This window comes from Salvia hispanica, chromosome 3, assembly GCF_023119035.1.
Source record: "Salvia hispanica cultivar TCC Black 2014 chromosome 3, UniMelb_Shisp_WGS_1.0, whole genome shotgun sequence".
Classification (NCBI taxonomy): domain Eukaryota; kingdom Viridiplantae; phylum Streptophyta; class Magnoliopsida; order Lamiales; family Lamiaceae; genus Salvia; species Salvia hispanica.
The window spans coordinates 28,517,157-28,534,996 of record NC_062967.1 but is presented as its reverse complement, the minus strand read 5'-3'; the positions used below and the strand labels follow the sequence as shown (position 1 = coordinate 28,534,996).

At 36.0% G+C, this 17,840-nt stretch overlaps 4 protein-coding genes and 1 non-coding gene across 5 annotated transcripts; 1 reads left to right on the top strand and 4 right to left on the bottom strand.

The window, feature by feature from the left end:
* Positions 1-663: 663 nt before the first annotated feature.
* LOC125209778 (GDSL esterase/lipase At5g55050-like) lies at positions 664-3,676 on the bottom strand. Its single transcript, XM_048109360.1, has 5 exons — positions 3,439-3,676; positions 3,211-3,353; positions 1,631-1,852; positions 1,288-1,549; positions 664-884 (listed from the first exon to the last, which is right to left on the bottom strand). The coding sequence occupies exons 1-5, from the start codon at positions 3,674-3,676 to the stop codon at positions 664-666; spliced, it is 1,086 nt and encodes a 361-aa protein (XP_047965317.1).
* An 849-nt stretch (positions 3,677-4,525) lies between these two features.
* On the bottom strand, positions 4,526-4,681 carry LOC125217288. Its single transcript, XR_007175702.1, has one exon. It is a non-coding gene; the product is annotated as a U4 spliceosomal RNA (small nuclear RNA).
* Positions 4,682-5,234: 553 nt separating this feature from the next.
* Positions 5,235-6,907, bottom strand: LOC125211271 (8-hydroxyquercetin 8-O-methyltransferase-like). Its single transcript, XM_048110998.1, has 2 exons — positions 6,322-6,907; positions 5,235-5,512 (listed from the first exon to the last, which is right to left on the bottom strand). The coding sequence occupies exons 1-2, from the start codon at positions 6,833-6,835 to the stop codon at positions 5,256-5,258; spliced, it is 771 nt and encodes a 256-aa protein (XP_047966955.1). The 5' UTR covers positions 6,836-6,907; the 3' UTR covers positions 5,235-5,255.
* Positions 6,908-10,985: 4,078 nt separating this feature from the next.
* Positions 10,986-11,673, bottom strand: LOC125215375 (auxin-responsive protein SAUR68-like). The gene has a single exon (XM_048116777.1). It carries the CDS (start codon positions 11,525-11,527, stop codon positions 11,111-11,113), a length of 417 nt encoding a protein of 138 aa, XP_047972734.1. The 5' UTR covers positions 11,528-11,673; the 3' UTR covers positions 10,986-11,110.
* Positions 11,674-15,706: 4,033 nt separating this feature from the next.
* On the top strand, positions 15,707-17,015 carry LOC125215374 (NAC domain-containing protein 6-like). Its single transcript, XM_048116776.1, has 3 exons — positions 15,707-16,029; positions 16,156-16,427; positions 16,702-17,015. Exons 1-3 carry the CDS (start codon positions 15,831-15,833, stop codon positions 16,954-16,956), a joined length of 726 nt encoding a protein of 241 aa, XP_047972733.1. The 5' UTR covers positions 15,707-15,830; the 3' UTR covers positions 16,957-17,015.
* The last annotated feature ends 825 nt before the right edge of the window (positions 17,016-17,840 follow it).

Below are 17,840 nucleotides of genomic sequence, written 5' to 3'. Positions count from 1 at the left end.
TAACAAACATCTATATTTGTAAATGATATCACATGTAAACACATCTATAGATGAATCTACTAATTTTGGTACCTACGTGTATACAACGGCGAACGCTGTAAATTGTTTTGGTAGTGGCGATTCGTTCTAAATTTCAAAAAAATAATTATAATATGTTTTTTATGATGACAAGGGCTTTACATAATAATTCACACAAAAAACTAAAAATATGAAAATATTAATGAATAAAATAAATCAAGGCCCTAGTCTCTTTAATGTGTGTCCATCCCTATCTGTACGTCAATCTGATGCAAAAACAATTCTCAGTGCACAGTTATTCTAAATTCTAGAGAAAGCTACAAATTTTTTTATTGAAAATATGTACTCCCTTTATCCTAAGAAAGATGAGCCCTTCCTTGGGCGGCATAGAATTTATGCCACTTTATTTTGTGTATTAAGTGGAAGAATAAAGTAAGAGAGACGTGTCAATATGTCATCTTAATTGTGAAAAACCAAAAACTAAAGTGGATCATTTGTACACTGATATTATTCCAATTTACATGAAATTGTGTAAACAAAATGGATTTCCAAATAAATCCTCATTGCTCATTACCATCAACACTTTGCAATGTCACTTATTATGAATGAACACAAACTTGACAATGTGTATAGCAAGTTGTCCTGTCACTCCTTTGCCAGCTGACTAAAGCTAATCGGCGACACATAAGTTGGGCCCAAGTAGAGTTCTAGAGCCGCAAGTATCGAAGCTTCCTGAGTCGGGTGGTACATGTCCCAGAATAGATACGAGAGGCGGTCCGAACAAAGCGCCGCTTTTTGGTTGCACGGGCCTTCCGCGTTCAGGGCTCCACTCCCACAACATGCCGTATCCACCGATCCGAATAGGGCTGACGTAGGAAAACAGAAGAGGTTAAGGCTCCGTTAGATATCACAAAATAGGAATTGAGTTGGAATCAGAATACTGTGGAATAAAGTTGAACTTATGATATTCCAATTTAATTCCAAACCTTTTTTTTTATAAGGTTAAATAAATTTATATATAATTATATTCTAATTAGAAAAATAAGTTACCAGAAATAGAAATGTGTTATTTTTATGAGACGAACTAAAATAGAAAGAGCTATTTTTATGGAATTGCGAGAGTATTTTTTTGTTTATATAATTCAAATAGTGAAATTAAAAGAAGTTGGAAATATCCACACCCTCTCAAGTTTTTTCTTCACTTTGTGCATGTATTTTTTTAGTTTCCAACACTGAAATATGGCAAGAATTTGATGCACTTTTTCTTACAGGAATTTCTTGGTCTGTTAATGACATCAAGTGTCATATTGAATGTGTTCCCAAGAGAGTATTTCATCCCCGGAAGCTCCGAGCTGATGTGGAGAAGAAGGCCATCGAGGGCGAGGTGGAACGCCTGAGCAAGCTCGTTCATCGGGGGGAAGCACCCGTTCGTCCCGGTAAGGTTCAGCTGGATTAGCCTCGAAAACGGACAGCAGCCTACCGGTGGAATGCTTATGATCCCGAATTTTCTCGCCCCAAGCCCGTATAACGCCTAACGTATGTACACCACCTCGTTTGAAGTCATTTTAAAGCTTGAAAAGTGTTTGGAAATCTTTTAAAAAAAAAATCTTACTTTGATATGCTGAGAATATGCTGATAGCATCATGTTGATGAAGGTGCTGGGAGGTTTTTTTGCATCACTTGTGTTGAAATAACCAAATATGTCATTGCTGCCGATGCTGATGAAGAAGAGGGACTGGTTGAGCTTCGCTTCGGTTGCGGGGTCGCCTATCAAGGCGCTGAGATTACTGCGGACGGTAGCGAACTGGTTGATCTGTTCCGATAATGGCACTGTCTGTTGGCAACACAATGCAACGCGGCATGAAATTAAACGGAAAGGGTACCTAAGAAACCTGCCTGTAAATTATCGAGCTATTGATTTGTTCTGACTTTGCAACTTTTTGATAGCTTGATGACTTACTTGCGTGGCACGGTCGGAGGTCAAGTAAAACGGTGTCACATTGTTGGAAATATAACGACGTTGTACTCCCTCCGTCCCAATAAATATGCAACATTTGGTTTCTGGCACGAGATTTTATGCAGTGTTGTTTTGTAAGTTAATGAAAAGAGAGTAAAATAAGAGAGAAGAAAAAGTAGAGATAGTGTTGTTTCCATTTTAGGAAACGTATCATTTATGTTGAAACAACCTAAAAAAGAAAAATGTTTCATTTCTAATGGGACAGAGAGAGTATTATTTAGTGGGCGTTCAATTGGTGCAACTTTGCATGTGTACTGTTTAATCCTATGTTCGGTTAGTAAAATTGGACTAACTAATTAATCCATGATACTATCTTAGATGGATAATCTCCCCATTGTGACTCGCACCCGTACCCCTGCGACAAAAATAGTATGGGGAATGATTAGTGGCGGATCTAGGGGGGCAGGAGGAGGAGGGGGTGGTCGCCCCCTCCGTGCGACTATTTTCCCCTTATCGGGACGTAAAATTACCATTTCTGCCCCCTCCGTTTGCCTCCGGCGTCGCTCCAAACAACGGAAAAAATAGTCATGTCCGCACTAAATCAAGCTAATACTATATATTCCGCCCCTTCCGTTTCCGGATCCTGGATCCGCCACTGGGAATGATTAACCTTTAGTTCCATTTCACCCCCCTTCAACCACACCAGGCAGATCTAGATTTTGCCGCCTCAGCAACCTCAGCAAACGCTGTTGCTGTATCGACTGCCATGTCTCAGGCGGCAACAGAGGTGCTACACCAGCAAATTGGTGATCTTCGCCGGCGGAGAAACTGAGGTTATGAATGGTATATAGGTAAATATGTGTTAAGTAATTATATAAATTAAATATCTTTTAAAGCATAGGAAGATTGTCAGATCAACCGAACCCTTTATATTTATCTAATATTCAATCTAGATCTATCCCATACTCAATCCCATACTCAATCCCACACTCAATCTCAATATTATTTTGTCATGAAAACCGAACGTAGCCATAATATACTAGAATAATACGACGTTGTTTCGCTGCCTATATTGTTTTGGTTGACGTTTGATAGTACCACGTGAGTAAGCGCTAGGAATCTTAATCAGTTGCAAAATCATAACAAATCAATAGTCAGAGTTTAAAGTTGGTATGCATAATCAGAATTAGGCGGAAGTTTAGGAATCTTTACAATGGATCGAGTTAAAGTCTTACATTGTTGATATTGGTGATGTCTAGGAGTCCGGCACCCCCAGAGGCGAAGTTTACACCTTTGCTGAGTTGCTGTTGGAATCCCGATCCAAGGGTGAGCAGATACAGGAAAGGAGGTGGGCTCATCATCAACCCGAAATTCTTTACTGAGACAGTCAACATATCATCAGCATATCGTTTATAATGTACAAAGCCTTGAGAGATAGTATAGTGAACTACGTGTGAACTAACCAAGTTCGTCCGCGTTGTTGAAGCCATTGCTGAACCTCCCAGTCGGTTGGCCCCCGGGGAAGTCTATGCCATTTGGGGGGAAGTTGGCTTTTAAAGGGGTTGTGATGTAGTTATTAGTTCCAACATCGGCCGTTGAGTCTCCAAGAAAGAACACGAGTTTCTTGGTGGGGTCGTCCGTCTGAGGCGTGGAAGTGGCACAGATGATCAGGAGGGACATACACAAAGGTATGGTTACCATGGCCATAACAGGGATGAGGACGAGGACGAGGAAGAAGGTGTATTGCTAGCTTTACTTTACTTGTGGTAGAACTTGTTTGTGTGCATGTTGGAAGTATTTATAGTGTTTTTTGTGGTTAAGTAGTGTTTGCTGTGGCCAAAGGAGTTAAAGTTTTCTCTAATACCAAAGATCAATGAGTTGTTTGGCGGTATGAACTATTAAGTGTCTAGATTTTGATGTTTTCCTGACTTTGCATGAATGTGTGGAATCGATTTGATTCACTATAATAGAGTTAGAGCTTTATAACAAATGATTGTGACTGCTAATAGAACAATACAAGACAAAACAAATGATATAATAGGATTTATGTCTATGAAATTTGTCTTATACTACTACCTCCGTCCACTAAAATTTGTCTCACTTTGGATTTTAAGAAATGTAATGGAAAGTGAGTTGAAAAAGTTAGTGGATCGTAGGTCCTACTTTTATATATTATATGAGTAGAAATGAATTAGTAGAATATGGGGTCAACTATAAAAAATGGTAAAAAGTGAAATGAGACAAATTTTCAGGGACGGAGGTAGTAGTATATATCGATTGTGTAAGATAACAGAGTCCTGATTTATATACGAGCATAAGCTTTCTTTTAATAGATTAATATTTTGGAACATTGGTTCTTTCACGACTTTGTGAGCTGGTCTCCCTTGGTCTGGGGAAGGAGCCAATCGAAACCTCATTTGATGCTAATGATGTAGGAATATCTCCAAAATTGTGATGATGAAATATATTCTGTAAAAATAATATGAGTAGATGACATGAGCTTTTATATAATACTATTAGGGAATATCCAAGAGTCGATCAAAATTGTAGGGCCTAACCCAAAATTGGAGCCCTTCGAAAAATTCTCGACAGCACAAATCAAGCCCAGACCAAAGAGGGGTAACGTTTGGAAATAGTTTTCAACCAGCAATAGACGTGTCTCGATTAGAACTTCACTAACTGCGTCATTGCCCCAAGTTTAACAAATCAAATTAATTTACTTTGATATTGCCTATCCCACTAATCATTATCGTGAATGAGCGATGTGGGATTAGTTAGTACTCCTATTCATTTGAGAGAACAATAATACAATATAGTCTTTTTACATGCATTTCCTCTTTATAGTAAACTAGAGTTTATATTATGTGTTGTATAATGTCTTCTATTGTTTATAATATTCTAGATTATTTTTTTATTCCGAATGTGTATACATATTTCATATTTGCTACAGTATTTTGGTCTGGCCTCAATAGGTTAACTGATTAGACCAGTTAAACCATGAAACGCTAATTTTGTTGACCCGCTTACTAGTCTAGTTTTTAAAACACTGCTGTAAACATATGAAATACTCTCGCTATCTCAATCAAAGTAATACGTTTTCTTTTTCGGAATGCTCATTTAAAGTAACACAGTTCTAAAAAGAAAAATACCGGTATTCTCTCTTAATTTATTATATCTCATACTTTATTTTTCATCCAACTTAACACACAAAACAGCGTTACGCCATATTACTTTTTTCTAGAAAGGAATCATGGGAAAACCTGAATGACAGATCTCAAGCCTAAGGCAGGAGTAATTTTATAGTCTCCGAAGGCAGCAGCGAAGCCCACTCTTTCTCGGTCCTCTCTTTGCCGTTGATCACAGCCATCATCTTCAAATCAAAGAGAAGTTGAGTTTCCGTTGCTTCGTCGTCTTCCTCGCGATCCTCGACAACCAATTCAACAAGAATCACCTTACCACCCTTAGGGCTTATGGCTTCTTTGCAATTTTTAAGTATTTTCACACAATCATCCTCACTCCAATCGTGCAACACCCACTGTTGCAAATACAATAGGGCTATTAGTTCCTAAAAGCGTAAAGTTGGTATTTTACCACAAACTTAAAATCTGAATTATATCGTCTACAAATCATGAACTCATGCATGTGCTCACGATGTTAAATTTTGGTGAAAATTGGGAGAAAATTTTTAACTGAAGTATGTCACAAAACGATGTGTTTCGAAACAATTAAAAGCAATGTCGTTGCTTATGTTGACGTTTGATCCAACGTGCTGTGTCGAATTCAATTTATGGAAAAAAATTGAACTCGTGGAAAATTCGATATTAAACTCAAAAGTTAATGATATTAGCGACCAAATTTTAAATTCATGAAAAATTACAAAATTTCAACCAAGGTTTGTGAAATTAGGGACTATTACCCCAATACAATAATATACAGTCACCTTGTGTCCAATTTCAAATATATTCCAATAATAAAAAATGTTGATATTAGTTTTAATAAAAAGTAGGAGATTAATGGAGAAAAAATATATTGGAATAGTGTTAGGAGATTAGAGAGATGTCTATAGTCGAAAATTCTAGACAATTAAAATTAAAAAATTTCATCAAATAGAGAAGAATATAAAATTTTAAAAAGAGCTAAAATATATTTGGGGAAGGGCAGAAAAATAGTCTCGTTTTTTATTGACACAGCAAAATTAATATCTATGTATTTGTTATATACAGTAAGTTTGATTAACTAATAATAATTCAATTATTTTTCTTCTTATGTCAAACTCTAACAACTACCAAAATACATCATAAAAAATTATCAAATGAATTAACACATAAAATAAATAAATAAATAAATCCTGAAAACCGCATCAGCCTTAGGAATGGACTCAAACATATCCCCACCAACAAACCTCACATTCTCAGCCCCTTCCAATCCCTCCACCACCCTCGGCAGGTCCAGCACCACCCCGGAAACTCCGCCGTCCCGACCCCCTCGAACCCGGCGTCGCTCGCCATCCCCTCGTTGAACAGCCCGTCGCCCTCCGCCTACTCCCAGAACGTGGCCCCGTGCTCGGTCTCGAACATCGCGTCCCATCGAGAGGTAGGATTCCTCTACCTCCTCACTGGGGGAGTTGTTGACTTTGACTATTTGGAAGAATTTGGAGTGGGAGAGGAGGCGCATGAGGCGGCGGAGGGCGGGGGTTTTGGAGGGGGGGATGGAGAGGCGGGAGAGGGGCATCGGGGCCGGGCCGTGGGCGTCGATGGCCAGTTGGATGGCGCATTTTAGAGACATGGAGTTGATGTAGTTGAAGAGGTGGTTCCAAACATGGGCTTCGGAGTCTAGGAGCTCTTGCTTAGGGGAGCTCATTTTTTTTTTTCCTTTTTTGGATACAATATTGCTCTTTTTATTGTTGCAATATTTATAGTAAAGTGAACCACAAATTTTACTTTCTATTTGATCTCTTCAATTATTATTCACTTATCTTCTCATCTCTTTCTTAGTAGTATGTTTTTTAAAATAAAAAATATTCTTAGATTTTCTTTAGGGATTTTTTTTTTTATATTCTTCTCAGTAACATTTAGGGTATATAATGCAAACTCATATATTGTACAAACTCCAAACTATGATCTGGACCATTAAAAAATATTAACACATGATAAAATAGTAGCAACAGAAAATGTCAACACAGCATCAACCGTTGACACTGTGTTGACATTTTCTGTTTCTACTATTTTGTCATCTATTGACATTTTTTAATAGTCCAGATCATAGTTTAGAATTTGTACAATACTTAGGGTTTGCATTTAATCACATTCCTTTAAAAATAAAACTAAACTTCCTTATAGAGTATTATTGTGTTTCTGTTTATTTAGAATTGAAAGAGGATAAATAGTATACTAAAATGAAAAAGTTCCTTGAATGAATAAAACTTTAGTCTAGTGACTTCTGGCAAAATTTATTTTTATGGAGTAAAGCAAATAGTATGCATTTAGTTCACTAGCAACTGCAAAGAGGATTTTGTTTATGTTATGGATTACAAACATTATCTATATCTTATCCGGAGTGTGATTTACATGTTTATGGATTAGGAATAAAATCAATACAGTTAAATGAAATCAACAAAAAGCTAGCAAATAATTTGGACAAATTGTTCTTTTTCAATTATTATTGCAGCAAGATCAGATGCGTTTGATGTTGAATATGGAATAGTAAAGAATGAGATGAGATTTAAGATTACTATTTTTTAGTTTATTTACATATTCACGTGCATCCAGTATTTTAATGCAAATAAAGACTAGAAAATGACTGCCAATATAGTTTGATTTTGGTTTTATTTGCTATATAAATTTATAAATTCAATTCAAAATCTTAATAGTTTAAAATAAAGTTTCATTTGAAATATACAAAAATTCAACAATATCTAATTACAATTAATATTTAGAGGGAACATCTATTTTAGTACATCAACTATCCCAAATGAGCAAATTTGGTCTGTGTCCATCAACTATAAGTTAATATCAATTCAACTACTTTTTTGTTATTTTCAATATTTTCATTACCAAAGTACCCTTAAGGCCATGAAGGGCAATTCGATTTATTTACCCTCTCATTTTCATTAAAGTATGTAATTTGAAAAATTCGAATAGCTGATGTACCAAAAAAGATATTCCCTATAATTTTAATTTCAAAATAAAAATATCTTAATGATATTAATGTTCTATTTCTATTAATTATTTACGTTTAGTTTTACTTATTTGTAATATTTTAAATCATTGTACTATATTTAATATTAATAGTGAAATAACTTAGGTAAAAATATATATAAACATTATACTTATACAATATATGTATATAAAATTAAAGTAGTTCAATTTATTAGATGGAATATTGATTTTTCAATCTTAAAGCTATATATAGAAGAATATGTTATTTTAAGTGCAATACAAAATTGACAATTAAAAATAATTAAAATTCATTAACATGCACATAATCTTAAATAATTCAAAGAGCTAAGTTTTATTTTATCTACTCTTATGTAGTAATTGTAGTCTAAAATAATTAGTTGAAATTATCAATAATCAATTTAATAAAAAAAGACCATGGCATTCTTAGTTGAATAAAAATTAGAGGAGCTCATGTTTTTTTTCTTTTCTTTTTTTTGGAAAAGAATTGGTGAATAATACTCTTTCTATTATTTCATTATTTATAGTCAACAAATTTAGTGAAAACAAATTGGACTAAAGTTTTAATTTGTTTATGATACTTTTTTTACTTTTCTATTTTATCTCTTCAGTTATTTTTCTCTTATCTTCACGTCTCTTACTTAGTACTCCCTCCGTCCGCAGATAAGAGTCTCATTTTATTCCAGTACGAATTTTAAGAAATGTTAAGAAAAATAGGTAGAAGAAAGTTAGTGGAATATAAGTCTCACTTGTATATATTAGTTTTAAGTAATATGTGAGCGGAATGAGTTAATGGAATGTGAGACCTCTTTACCGTTTATATAGTAATCATGAACCGTAACTCCTATTCGCGGACGGATCAAAATGGAAAAACAGAACTCCTATTCGTGGATGGAGGGAGTATGTATTTTAAAATAAAAATAATCTTAGATTTTCTTTAGGGTTATTTTTTTATATTCTCAAAAACATTCTTTCATACAAATTTAATAAAATAAAAGTAAAACTTCCTTATAGAATACTGTGTTTCTGTTTATTTAAAATTGTAAGAGGAAAATGAAAAGGAAATAGTAATAAAATGAAAAAAGTTCCTTAAATGAATAAAACTTCAGAAATTTCTGGCACAATTTATTTTTATGGAGTGACGCAAATATGCCTTTTGTTCACTAGCAACTACTCGTCATTAATTGTCTTATTTAAGATCGGAATGAGTCTTAAGAAATGGAAAAAATATAGTTAATTGATCTCAAATGTGTTTTACATGCTTATAGATAAGACTATCTATATATTTTTTGGAGTTTGTTTCACGCATATGGATTAAGAACGTTATCTATATCTTATCTGGAGTGTGCTATCAATACAATATAAAAGGCTAAAAAATAATTTTGACAAATTGTTCTTGTTCAAATATTCCCATCATTATTGCAGCAGTCCTAGATGGGAAAAGTGAATTGAATATGGAATAGTAAAGAATGAGACATAAAATGCAAGTGTAAAGAATAAGAGTATCGTTCATGGGGTAGGGATAAAATGCAAACTTATACCCTCCATCCACGAATAAGAGTCTCGTTCACTTTTTTATACTTGTTTTGTAAAAATAATTATAAATAGTTAAAGTGGAGAAGTGATAAAGTAGATAAAGAATAATGTAGATAAGAGTCTAGTCTACATTATTCTCTACCTTATTTTATCATTTCTCCACTTTAACTATTTATTATATCATTTTTATAAAACAAGTGTAAAAAAGTGAACGGGATTCTTATTCATGGACGGAGGAAGTATGATATAAACTCAAAACTCCTCAACACAGCTTCAACACTGCTTCAATACAATATCAACACATTGTAAAATTTCAAGAATTTAATATCAACTCAGTATCAACACAGCATCTATCATTGGCTACCGTTGAAATTATGTTGACATTTCCCGAGATAAGTACACCTTACATACAAAATGTTTCACCAATGTTTCAATTGAGTGCAAAATGTTTTAAGGTAACAAATATCATACAAAAAGTTTGATTAGTGTTTCAAATTAGTACATTCCATCTAAAAATCACTAACATCGTTACTTTTTCTTATTTTTCATCCTTTCGACTCTAAAATTAGCTACAAATATTAGCTGAAAGTTAAATGTGAATTCATTGCTTGATAAAATGCCCATATAGCAATGCATAAGGTATTATTTAGAGAAATAATATTATTTTTTAGGGCATAATTTTGTAGAAAAAAAAAAGTAATGGTGTTAGTGATTTTAGATGGAATATAATCAAATTATTTGTATAGTATTTGTTAACTTAAAACATTTTATACTCAATTGAAACATTGGTGAAACATTTTGTATGTAATTTGTAATTCCCCACATTTTCCTATTAATGTTTTTTTGATCTGTTGACATTTTTTAATAGTCCAGATCATAATTTTTAGTTTGTACTCCCTCCGTCCCACATAATTTGACCCAATATTCCATTTTAAACCGTCCCATATAATTTGATACATTTTACTTTTACCATTTTTGATAGTGGACCTCATATTCAACTAACTCATTCCTACTCACATTTTATTATAAAACTAATACTTTAAAAGTAGGACCCACATCTCACCAACTCTTTCAACTCACTTTCCATTAGATTTCTTAAAATTCACGCCTGGTCAAAGTGTCCCAAATTATGTGAGACGGAGGTAGTGCAATATTTAGAGTTTTCATTTGATCACGTTCCTATATTTACGTGTATCCAGCATTTTAATGCAATTCGATATTTCAAAAATAAAGACCAGAAAATGATTGCCAATATAGTTTGATGTTGGTTGCCATATAAAGGTATTGAAAAAATGATGAATAAAAGGATTATTAATTATAGACTTTTTATCATGAAAATGCGATCTCCTCTCCATGTTAGCATTTCCTCAAACACAAAATCTACACTACGAATTCGAAAATCACTGAAAATTTTTAAATAATCTCAGCAACAAGCTAACAAAATGTGCTGACATTGCTGTTGTTGCTGTAAATAGTAAGGCGATGAGCATCTACAATCCGCCATTGACAGCAAGAAAGCTTTCCCCACTTCTTCAGCTGCATTCTTCTCCATCAAAGACGCGACATATCTCAACACCTGCGAATCGCAGGGCAATGTGATCGGTCCGTTTCTGGGATGCCCAAATTCCTCCTCAGACATCCTCAGCAGCTCCCTGAAGATAAGGCAGCTGAGATAACCGATCGGGAACGAGAATCGAACTCCGTCGCTCGCATACACCACGAAATGCCCCTTCTCCGCCACCTCCGCGGATCGATCGATCTTCTCCGGGTAAGAGATGCGTTTCCTTCCTAGGGCTGCAATTTCCCTCCATTTCCTTGCCACGTCGATTTTGATCATCATCGAATTCGAGAAATTTAGGGTTTTGCTTTTTTGTTGATGGATTGATTGATTGATTGAATTCTCGATTGATTGGTGTTGTTATGTGTTTGGATTTGATGGATTGGGGTTTATATATTGGGGAATTTGCAGACAGTGCATTGAATTTTGGCTTTTGTGAATTGTGGTGATTAGGGCTACAAGGCCATGTGGGATTTGGGGGAAAAAAGGGAGGAATTGCTGAGAGCCACAAGAATGGGGATGATGAATCTTTTTCAAGGAGGTGGATGCATTGATAGCTGGGAAACAAGATCCTTAAATGAGTGGGGAAGTTTGGCAGGTCAAAGACAAGGCAATGCTGGTCGAGGGAGGCTTCGGAACAGGCTGGTAAACGTGGCTCGAATCGCCTAAGTTGAAATGGTACACTCGTTTTTGTTTACTCGAAACACCAACATGTGGCCACACCCTGTCTTCAAGTTCACTTTTATGTTATATAATATCAATACATGATCATATACTGCAAGCTTTTCGCGGTGTTTTGCTTATATTATTCGCGTGCTAGTGAGACTGGGTTGATGTTAGAGACGAGGACCTTAAAATTCATTGTTACAAAGAATTTTTTGGCTCAAACCGCCGAAGTTGAAATGGCACACTCTTGTTTGTATGCTCGAAACACCGACATGTGGCCACACTCTGTCTATAGGATAAAGAAGATATTTATCAATACATGATCATATACTGCAAGCTTTCCGTGATCATGAGGTGGTTATTTTACTCTTGTGCTTGTGAGACTGGGTTAATGTTAGAGACGAGGGGTCTGAAATGCGTTGTTGCTAAGGGTTTTGAAAATGGTATGTGTTGTCTGCATTTTACAATCCGTATCGCCTTTATGGTGATGATCAATTGTTGATTGGTATTTAGGTGTTCGATACCTTGTGCTAGTTGATCTCCTTTATATCGATACATGATCATATATTGCAAGCTTTTCGTGATCATGAGGCGTCCACACTAGTGTTTTGCTTGCGTACTTATGAGACAAGGCAGCAGCTTCTGGCAAACGACTCAAGCAAAGCTCGATGTAAATCTCCATCCCGGCCTTCCCGGATGAGGCTGATGACGTAGTCCATGAAGATATCTCGGGCCTCTAAAAGTCAGGCCGTACTCCTCTTCAGACATCTTGGGCAGCTGTGTGAACTCGAGGGTTTTGAGATCGGGGGCATGGGCCTCCTAGCAATTTCGGATAATATCGAGAGTATTTTGCTAATTTTAAAATTTATTAATAAATTTTCTTAAGTTATTTGTATCCATTGTTGATTTTCCCTTTTTTGAATCATGTTTTTCTTTCTTGCAAATTACTAAAACTTGTTCGAATCCCTAAGTTCCTACTTCCACTATTTGTCCGACAATATCTCTGCTGCATTCACAGTTGTCTCTCTCGTTTCACTCTATCTCACTTGCAGCTTCTTTCAATGTGGATATTGCTGCTTCAACTCACCGCATCTCGAGCTTCTTTCACCGATCCTATAGTTTCTCTCTTATGAGTCATTACCCATCTCTCTCTCGCAGCCGACAACCACCAATGCCGTTGCTGAGAGAGATGCCGCTGCCAAATACCAACGCCCCCAACGTCAAAATTTTGGCTATCGCTAATATTGCATTTGAAAGTGCGTAGAATATCACTAATTGATGTACATTTCTTTTCGTCACTCAAATCATCTAATTATTTCTTCATCATTACGTAGTGCTCTAGTGGATTAAATGAATTATGCTTAACCTTTCGATCCAAAGCAATTTTTGTTCAGACAGAGCTTTCAGAATTAATTAAAATATAAATATTATTTTAAAAAGTCTGGCAATGATTTGGCGATATGTCACTGACAACATGGGATGTTCGACGAACTTCATAAGAAATCTGCTAGCTAGAGAGATACTACTATAAATAGTTACTATGATAATATAATTATTAATCAAAGGAATTATAATATGAATGCAGACTCCTAGAAATTACACTAGTGACGACTATATGTACATTTCCTTATTGTCTCCATTAACATTTTCCTTTTATTTTCTTTGCACAAACAAAGATTTTTTGTTGGCATCATAACTATCAGTCCAAAATCCCTCCCCATTGGCCATATGTGTGTTAGTTAACGCATAAGTGATACGACAGTTTCATTCCAAAATTAATTGATAATAACGGGAATGACTCGCTATATGTAGGATAGTTCACTTGTAAATCTCAGTATGTTTAGTCATATGCGAGGAAACATGATCACTTATGTCTTGTCATCTCCTCCAACAATACATTAGGCTTAAGCATAATATCATGTTAACGGGTGTTTCTAAGTCCATACATGGAAGGAAATTTGTTACAAAAAATAAATGAAGTTTGATTTTGCTAATTCTAGCTAATTCTTCTAAGACTTGTTCAAATTGAAAAGGAAAGGGCATATGAATCGTGGTGGGTCATACTACTAAGTGTTTTGTCCAATATTATCCAACATGCATAAAATTACAAAATTCCTAGTTTTAGTTCAAAGTTAAACAAAATTTTATTATGAAATGCTTTTGAAGTCTGAAGTGAACGAATGGGAAAAGCAAAATGTTTTGTTTTAATTGTAATTTTCACAACATAAATTTTTTTTCAAAATTCCAAAATGGCAACGTTGAAGTCTTCTTCGAAGAAATTATGCAGATCGAGAGGACAACCATGACATTATCGATAGATTCTAAAGGAAAATTAGGTCCTCATGGCGGTGACAATAAATCATCAAAGCTGGTAATGAGTCGCGAAATGGGCCCACCTTTGAGGGAAGACTTAAATTTCCAAGTCAATTGATGTGATAACTTAAAAAATAAGTGATTTGCATCAATTCCTTATACCATTATGATAACTACGCGTTTTATTGATTACAAATTTCCTCAGTTGGTTAGTTTTCTCTCCCTCTCTACAATATGTTTGCAATACATACTTTCATAGATTGATTATAGTGATTTGTCATTTGAGAAGTCTCTAGTGTGAAAAGTAATTTTGAGTCCACTATATAGTGGGATTTCCTACGATGACCAATTCAAAGTCCCATTAGTTGGAATAAAAAAATCACTTAAGGAAACTTCACTGTAAGATTTTAAGGTTCCATTGAATAATTTTGATTAGACTATACCTGATTTTATAGGTACTCAAAGCGTTAATGTTTTGATTGAAAGAGAGACGTCTTACTCGCTTAATTGATCTATCATTCACGTATCAAATACATTTCAATGTTCAGATTATACATAGTCTATGTATAATCTAATATAATATCAGAGGACTCCATACTCAAGCCAGATATGTTACAATTAATAAAAGGGTACCAAATCGATGCAAAGTTTAAGAGGATATCAGAACAAGCCCTATTCTCGAGCCAAATGTGTCGTCGAATGTGATCAGAAGTACAGTTCAATGAATCAGATCGTATCTAACCCTCGTAAAATCTTTGATAGTATCAGAATAGCCTCCGACATAAAAGTTACTTCATCCGTCCCACCTCAAGTGATTAAAAAATTTTTGGACCATCCCAACTAAAGTGATGCATTTTTTTTTGGCAAACTCAACGGTTTTTTTTATCTTTCATACTTTTTATTTCTCCTACTTTATTTTTTCCCCAACTTTTACTTTTACTGCTAAACAATACTCCCTCCGTCCCGGCTAAGATGACACATTGCTTAGCCGACACGGGATTTTAGGAGTTATTGGTTAAAGTGTTTAATTGAAGAGAGAGAAGGTGGGTGTAAGTATTAAAGTAGAGAGATAAAGAAAGATCGGATATTTTAATAGGAGTGAGAAAAAGTGGTTGAGTGTGTTAATTGGAGAGAGAAAGTTACCAAAAAAGGAAATGTGTCATCTTAGTTGGGACAAACTAAAAAGGAAAACGTGTCATCTTAAGCGGGACGGAGGGAGTACTTCCTAAAATTTTCGTGCCCGGAGCGTCTCATTTAAGGCGGGACCGAGGGAATACTGTTCTATGGACCCATATGAGAAAGTGAAAGGAAGAAGGCTTCAACATTTAGTACTCCAAAAACCGCGTGTAGAAGTCAAGGTAGCAATTCTTTCTCAAACAGAGATTGCCCTTCTTCTCAATCAATACCATGAACTCTCTCTCTCTCACACACACACACAAACACACATTTAGACGTGCCATCATGGTCACATCCACTGTCTATAAATATAATCCCCAAATGTACCATGTTTCCACACACTCACACAACATATTGTGTCTGAAGTTATTACAGCATCAAGAAAACACCCTATAATCATCCGAGCTGCCTTCATCATTAAATTAAATCCATGGACGAATCACCGTCACCGCCACCATCATCATCACCATCCCCGTCTCACGAGGTCGATCTCCCCGGATTCCGCTTCCACCCCACCGAGGAGGAGCTTCTCAACTTCTACCTCCGGAGAATGCTCTCTGGCAACAAACTCCACGGCGACATCATCGGCTTCCTCAACATCTACAAGCATCATCCTAGAGAATTGCCAGGTAAATATATCCAGTGGCGAACACAAGATTAAGTCACGGCCCTAAAAAAGAAAAATGATCAAATAAACCGCGAAAGATATTTTAAAAATATGTGAGTGCATAATGAATTATCCATTAATGAAACAGGAGTGGCAAGAATGAATGGAGAGAGAGAATGGTACTTTTTCGTGCCTCGGGAAAGGAAGCACGGCAGCGGAGGCAGGCCTAACCGGACCACAGAACACGGCTTCTGGAAGGCGACCGGCTCTGATAGAAGAATCCTGAGCTCGTTGGATCCGAGGAAGGTGTCGGGAGTGAAGAAAACACTTGTTTTCTACGAGGGGAGGGCGCCAAGAGGGAGAAAGACCGATTGGGTGATGAATGAGTTCCGTTTGCCAGATGCGTGCACCTTACCACAGGTGATAAGCACTAAATGCGTCCCAACTTTCGTAACACCTAAAATACTTAAGAGTTAAATGGACAATAACCCAAAAAATTTCCCTCCAAATTAATAATAAAATGAACCCTAAAATGCTTCCATTGTTGGTATACTAAACGATGTCGTCATGTGCCTATGCCCAGAGGCGAAACCAGGAAATTATCTCAATTTTATACTAGTACTATATTTATAGGGATTAATTGAAAGTTCGTGTATTAGAAATCACTTTGTTGATTTGTTTGTTGCAAATGCAGGAGATAGTGTTGTGCAAGATATACCGGAAGGCGACGCCGTTGAAGGTGCTGGAGCAGAGAGCCACCATGGAGGAGGAGAGCAAGACCGTCACTTCCCCAACCCCGTCATCGGATTTTTCCATGTTCTCCGATTTCGAGGATGTGAAGTTTGAAGGGTGGAGCTGCAACACCGCCTTGAACATGGACTGGACCCTCAACCAAGACAATTTGTGGCCACTAGACATTCTCACACCCAATTTCATGCCACTATGTTGAATCTATTTCTACAATTGTTCTATATATTTATTAAATTAATGCACCAAGTATTGTTTCTATTCCATTTTAGATAGTACTGTAAATTATAATGTAAAAGGGAAAACCATTAAAAAAGACAAAAGGTCGAGGTTCGATTGAAGGTCGGGCTAACTATAACAGGATCGGACCTAACTCAGGCTCGTGAACTAACAAGGACCCCAAACATTAGGTGTTGCGCGCCCATGCTGCTCTGTCAAGCCAGCATGTCACTGAACACAGCCGCGTGCAGCCATGAACGACAGGCCTCCCCACAAACGGGCCTGAGCCCGATCAAATCAAGCTCAGGGAACAGATTCGACTGCCCCGACTCTCCTTAAACCCGTCCCAGAGGGAACGGACTAACCAAATTAGATTCTCGATGAGAGATCTCCGTCCAAAGTTGGGCACGAGCCCGGATAGATCGATCCCCTCATTATCTTTTAGCTAGCGCGACATCAACCTTCTATCCCGCCTTAATGCCCCTGCTTAGGTGATAGGCTCGCGCAACCGAACCCGGCAATTTCTCTACTTCGTTTTTTCATTTATAAATAACCATAGACTTCTCCCTGTTTTCGATGTGGGATAAGTTATTGTATATACAATTTGGGTACATTAAACTTGAAAATATTATGACAAATCATGGGGTAAAATGGGCATGTTATAAATTATAATGTATGATTAGTAAGATTAAAGTTCATAATTTTAATTGTTTAAAACCACACAATCTAGGATATGTCGTCCACATGATTAATCATCCTAGCCATCTAGCTCCAACAAAATTCGTCATGGCTCTAATTAGACTTTAATGCTCCATTTATTATCAGTACTTTTATCACCTGCATAATTTAATTATTTTTTCATTTTTT